The following is a 6,061-nucleotide window of genomic DNA, read 5'->3' on the forward strand; positions in this document are numbered from 1 at the left end:
AAATAAATAAATAAATAAATAAATAAATAAATAAATAAATAAATAAATAAATAAATAAATAAATAAATAAATACCCAACAGCTTGGACTCTATCTCCACATTATTACTAGTTTAAATTCAGTGTTATTTCATCTTATAACGGTGATATCTCTGTTATTGTTGTTATTACTAATATTATCTTGTTGTGATTATGAATTTATTTATACTGCGCATTAATTTCATTTGAAGATTATCGTTAATATGTAACACTCCAACAATATATTATGTTTCTACCCTCCCTCTTGTAATCATAAAGCTTTCTTATTTTCTAAATACGGTGAACAAATACTGCGCTTCCTTCTATTCAGTATAAAATATTACACTGACTGGACTCTGAGTGCCGCTGTTGATACATCGCTGAAACCCTGTGCAAATTAGGATTGCAGCAGTCCACCTCCTTTCCCTGACATTTAGTGTTTCACAAGTCGACGCACAGACCTCCAGATTTTTATCGTTTCATCTCTCCTGAATGCTCCTTCCTGAAAACATCGCCCGTTTTAAATTTCTGGATTTTCTTTACACCGTTTAACCCTGAACGGATTGCTGCTTGTTCGCATTTGGATTCGTGATGTTTTGTGCGTGGATACCCGCTGCCGGAGACCGAGTGCAAGCGCTGGTGTCTATTCTTTGTCTTTTGAAGATGAGCTCGGTAACGGCCCAGGCTCGGTATTCCATACCGGAGGAACAATCGGAGGGGTCTTTTGTTGGAAACATTGCCAGGGATTTGGGCTTGGATTTGCCGAGGCTTGTGGGAGGTAATGCTCGTATTATTACAAAAGATAGCCAGCAGTATGTGGATTTAAACCGTGAGAAAGGCATTCTTGTTATTAAAGAGCGAATTGACAGAGAAGAGCTGTGCGGAAAGACGACGCCCTGTAGCTTCAGCTTCGAGGTGATTTTAGAAAACCCTATTCAGCTTTACCGGGTTACAGTAGAGGTGGTGGATGTCAATGACAACAGCCCGTCCTTTCAAAAGAAAGAAATAAACCTAAAAATCGTTGAAAGTGTTGCGCCCGGGACTCGTTTCTCTCTAGTGAGCGCAGATGACCCGGATGTTGGCATAAACGACATTCAGAAATATGTGTTGAAACCTTTAGATCACTTTAAATTGGAAGTGCAAAACCAACCCGATGGAGGGACGTTCATTGAAATTGTTTTACAAAACGCTCTGGATCGAGAGAAGGAGGACACGCACACGCTTGTGCTGATAGCCGCTGATGGGGGAGAACCACGCAGATCAGGAACAGTCAGCATCCATATTACTGTGCTAGACGCTAATGACAATGCTCCAGTGTGCCGTCAGTCAGTATATAAAGCCGAGGTGAGGGAGAACTCTCCTGAAGGAACAGTGGTCACAACAGTGGAGGCAGATGACGCAGATAAGGGAGTTAATGGCGAGGTGACGTTCTCCATCCCTCATGTCGGAAAAGAGGCGAAGCAGCTCTTCGATGTAAATGTCACAACAGGTGAGATTAAGGTTTTAGGTAAGGTGGACTTTGAAAAGTCTAAAACATATCAGCTAAACGTTCAGGCGAGTGACCACGGGGGATACTCAGATACGTGTAAAGTTATCATTCAAGTAATCGATGAAAATGACAACGCACCCACAATACAGCTCATGTCATTTTCAAACTTAATTTCAGAGGACTCTCCCTTAGGCACAACTATAGCAGTTGTTAACGTGGATGACGAAGACTCTGAAAGAAACGGTCTTGTCAGATGTTCCATTAACTCTGATGTACCTTTTAAAATTGAGTCCTCCCTAACGGGATATTACACTATAGTGACCGACAGTACGTTAGACAGAGAAACTAACCCTGAGTATAATATCACAATGACTGTGTCTGACCAAGGTTTTCCACCTCTTTCTAGTACCAAAAAGATGAACGTAAAAGTTTCTGATGTGAATGACAACCCACCTCAGTTTAGTCAATCAGAATATACAATGAGCATACCAGAAAACAACTCACCCGGATGTTCCGTGTTTACAGTCAGTGCTACTGATGCAGATTGGGGTCAAAATGCGAGGTTGTCTTACTTTTTAGAGGAAAGAGAAATAAATGGGATAAAGGTCACAAACTTAGTAACGGTGAACTCAGATAGTGGTGTCATACATGCTGTCAAATCGTTTGATTATGAGCAGATAAAGTGTTTTGAGTTAAACATAACTGCTCGGGATGCTGGATCCCCTCCTCTGAGCTCAGTTGCTACACTTAAAATAGTAGTTCAGGACAAGAATGACAATCCACCTCAGGTTCTGTACCCAGTCCAGACTGGTGGCTCCATGGTGGCTGAAATGGTTCCTCGTTCAGCAGATGTGGGCTACCTGGTGACTAAAGTGGTGGCTGTGGATGTGGACTCTGGACAGAATGCCTGGCTCTCCTATAAACTCCAGAAAGCCACAGACAGAGCGCTGTTTGAAGTGGGCTTACAGAATGGAGAAATAAGAACTATCCGTCAGGTGACTGATAAAGATGCTGTGAAGCAAAGACTGACTGTCATAGAGGAGGACAACGGGCAGCCCTCTCGTTCAGCTACAGTCATTGCTAACGTGGCGGGGGCGGACAGCTTCCCTGAAGTGTTGTCGGAGTTCACTGACTTTCCACACGATAAGGAATACAATGAATACAATGATAACCTGACTTTTTACTTAGTGTTGGCTCTGGCTGTGGTTTCCTTCCTCTTCATCACGTGTTTAGTGGTTATAATATCAGTAAAGATCTACAGATGGAGACAGTCTCGCATCCTGTATCACTCCAGCCTCCCTGTGATTCCATATTATCCACCTCGTTACTCAGACACTTTGGGAACAGGAACTCTGCCACACGTTTACAATTACGAGGTGTGCAGAACGACTGACTCCAGAGTGAGTGACTGTAAGATCGGAGGAGCTGGTAGTCAGAACGTGTTGATAATGGACCCCAGTTCTACAGGGACGATGCAGCGGATACAGAGTGAGAAGAGTATCTTCGATGAACCTGACTCTCCTCTGGAGGTTAGTTGTTAAGAGTTAATAATGTAGTGATATATTATCAGTTTATATTATCTAGATATTTTATTTGTATTGTATATCTTTAAATGACAGAATCAAATACTCTACTGTACTACTTGTTTTATTGTTTTCTGACTCTTGTCTGGGAGATTTTACATTTATTTTAATTAAAACTACCTGGTAGCATCTGCATTGCATACATAGCTTTCTTATAGTATGTTGCCATGATTATTTTTATTCCACTAAGTATAATTGCAAACAAATGCCTACTTCTCTGGTTACGTCTTTTTTAAATAGATTTTTAGAAGCGCAATTTGATTTTAAAGTCAGCACCATGGATAGCTCCTATGTCGTTTGAAGTGTCGCAATTCAGAGTTGTATCTTTAATTTTCTGTTTTCCTAATATCTAATTTTATTAACATATAATCATCAACTTTGTCCTCATGATGGATACCAATATTCTCATTTATAGCATCTGATTTTTGTCATAATTTATTATTGATACTTTTGATACATTGATACATTATTGGTTATTATATATCAAGCTGCGTCAGAGAGGGTTCTACATAATTTTATCAACAAAATTATGAATTTGCATTTTTTGCATGGCATATTAGCAACTCTGTCCCACACCTATTTTTATAACATTTCTAAATATTAATTTTAAAGGATTTAGTGATTTTGTGACATTAGATTTAGAACACATTTTAATGCACTGATTAATCTTGAACTTGCCATGAAGCTCATTTTGTAATTTATAATTCAAGAATATGTGAGACATGTTTGGTTTAATTTTAGAGTAATTCAGTTCAATTCCGTTTATTTTTGTAGTGCCACCTCACCACAAAGTACAATGATATAAAAACAATTTGATGCAGACTTTGTTTTCCCCTTTTTTCCCTTTAATAGCAACAACATTGTACGCCATCTATCATAATCAGTTCTATTCCTTGAGCATGAACATTTAGTTTAGTTTTGTTTTTTAACTTCTGATATGTAATATGTTTCCTCTTTTTTACATTGACTCAATGTCTTTAAAATAGACTCCTTTTGACATCATGAATTCATTTTAGTTCCATCTTTGTAACATTCTGCAGTTCAGCTTGATGAACTCCTAGGGCCGCTGTTGGCTAGTCTGTGTTTTCAGGGGGACGCAATATTCAGTAACTCCCTTCTCATCTCAGACAGAGAAAGAGAGAGAGAACGGTAGATAGAGAACAAACAGCTCAGGAGGTTGACGCAACTTATCGGTTTTGGATTATGTTCGCTTTGTTGGATGATTCTCCTTTTGAATTTGCAGCTCAGAGTGTAATTGCTGATGACATTAGACCCAGTGGCCGAATTTTTCTTTACATCTTAGCGGAAATATAATTTGAATCGGGATTTAACAAGACTGGACTGAGAGGATTGCGACAATCAGAACAATGGGACTACTGGGTCTGATTTTCATCACGCTCCCGTGTCTCATTTTGGTGAGTGGACAGGTCAGCTACTCTATTCCTGAGGAGATGCCCGTGGGATCTTTCGTCGGAGATATTGCACAGGATTTAGGTTTGGATGTGAAAAGACTGAAATCGGGAAAGGCCCGCATTTATACAGGAGACAGTCCCGAGTACATTGTGCTGGATAAAGAAAAGGGAGTCCTCCTCATTAAAAACAGGATCGACAGAGAAGCTATCTGTGCAGAGACGGCGCCGTGTGCTCTAAATTTCCAGGTTATTTTAGAAAATCCCATGGAATTTTACAGCATCACCGTGGAAATTACCGATGTTAATGACAACGCACCGATTTTTAAGAGAGGTGAAATGAAATTTAAAATTTCTGAGTCGGCTGTTACAGGAACAGCTTTTGTGCTAGAGCAAGCGATTGATCTGGATGTAGGTAAGAACGATCTACAGAGTTATTCGCTATACCCTACAGATAACTTTATGTTGAAACTGCAAAATCAAGTAGACGGAGGCAAGACAGTGGAAATGATATTAGACAAACCACTAGATCGTGAAAAAAAAGATCGTCTGTCGCTTGTATTGACGGCAGTAGACGGCGGTGAGCCGCAGCTTTCTGGCTCAGTTCAAATACATGTAAATGTCCTCGACAGCAATGATAATTCTCCGGTTTTTACACAGAAAGTCTATAAATCATCAATACGAGAAGATTCACCAACAGGAACCGTTGTCATTAAAGTTAGTGCCATAGATGCTGACGAGGGATCTAACGCAAAAATATCATATGAAATATTAAACTCCGTTGATGACGCATCTGAAATATTTAAAATAAACAGAGAGACTGGTGAAATTAAGTTGGCCGGAAACACTGACTATGAGAGGAAACGACAATATCAGTTACATGTTCAGGCAGGAGATGCTGGAGGTCTAACTGATTCTTGTAAGGTTACTATAGAAATAATTGATACAAATGACAACACACCTGCTATAAATATTATGTCAAAGTCAGCTGTAGTTACAGAAGACGTTCAACCTGGTACAGTTGTGACAATTATAAACACACTGGATCCAGATTCAGCTGAAAATGGGAAAGTACAATGTAAAATTCAAAGAGACATCCCGTTTTCTATTTCTACAACATCGAATAACTTTTTCAGTATTGTAACAGAGAGTCAGTTAGACAGAGAGACAGAATCTGCGTATAACATCACAGTGATCTGCTCTGATGAAGGAGAACCATCCCTTTCCAGTAGTATCACTTTCACTTTACAGATCTCTGATGTGAATGACAACGCACCTGTATTTGAGAGGAGCTCATATGATGCGTACATTGTTGAAAACAACACACCAAGTCTCTCTATATTCACAGTAAAAGCTACAGACGATGACTGGAACCAGAATGCCCGTGTATCTTACATTCTAGAAGAATCCTATATTAACGGAGTGCCAGTCTCTTCATATGTATCTGTTAGTGCTGATAGTGGAGTCATCCATGCAGTTCGCTCTTTTGACTACGAGCAGATCAAAGATTTCCAGTTCTGCGTGAAAGCGCAGGATGGAGGCTCTCCTCCACTCAGCAGCAACA

The 6,061-nt window shown here is 39.7% G+C and overlaps 2 protein-coding genes across 3 annotated transcripts in view; both read left to right on the forward strand.

Moving 5' to 3' along the window:
- Nucleotides 1-6,061, forward strand: part of LOC106950266 (protocadherin gamma-A11-like) — a 165,445-nt gene that overhangs the window by 24,576 nt on the left and 134,808 nt on the right. The window lies entirely within an intron of this gene.
- Nucleotides 202-6,061, forward strand: part of LOC106950261 (protocadherin gamma-B7-like) — a 13,480-nt gene continuing 7,620 nt past the window's right edge. The window contains exon 1 of the mRNA XM_015037003.1: nucleotides 202-2,293. Coding sequence (XP_014892489.1) covers nucleotides 608-2,293 — 1,686 coding nt within the window. The 5' untranslated portion in view covers nucleotides 202-607. The remainder of the gene's footprint in view (nucleotides 2,294-6,061) is intronic.

This window comes from Poecilia latipinna, unplaced genomic scaffold, assembly GCF_001443285.1.
Source record: "Poecilia latipinna isolate Pla-1442-1.1 unplaced genomic scaffold, P_latipinna-1.0 Scaffold388, whole genome shotgun sequence".
NCBI lineage: Eukaryota > Metazoa > Chordata > Actinopteri > Cyprinodontiformes > Poeciliidae > Poecilia > Poecilia latipinna.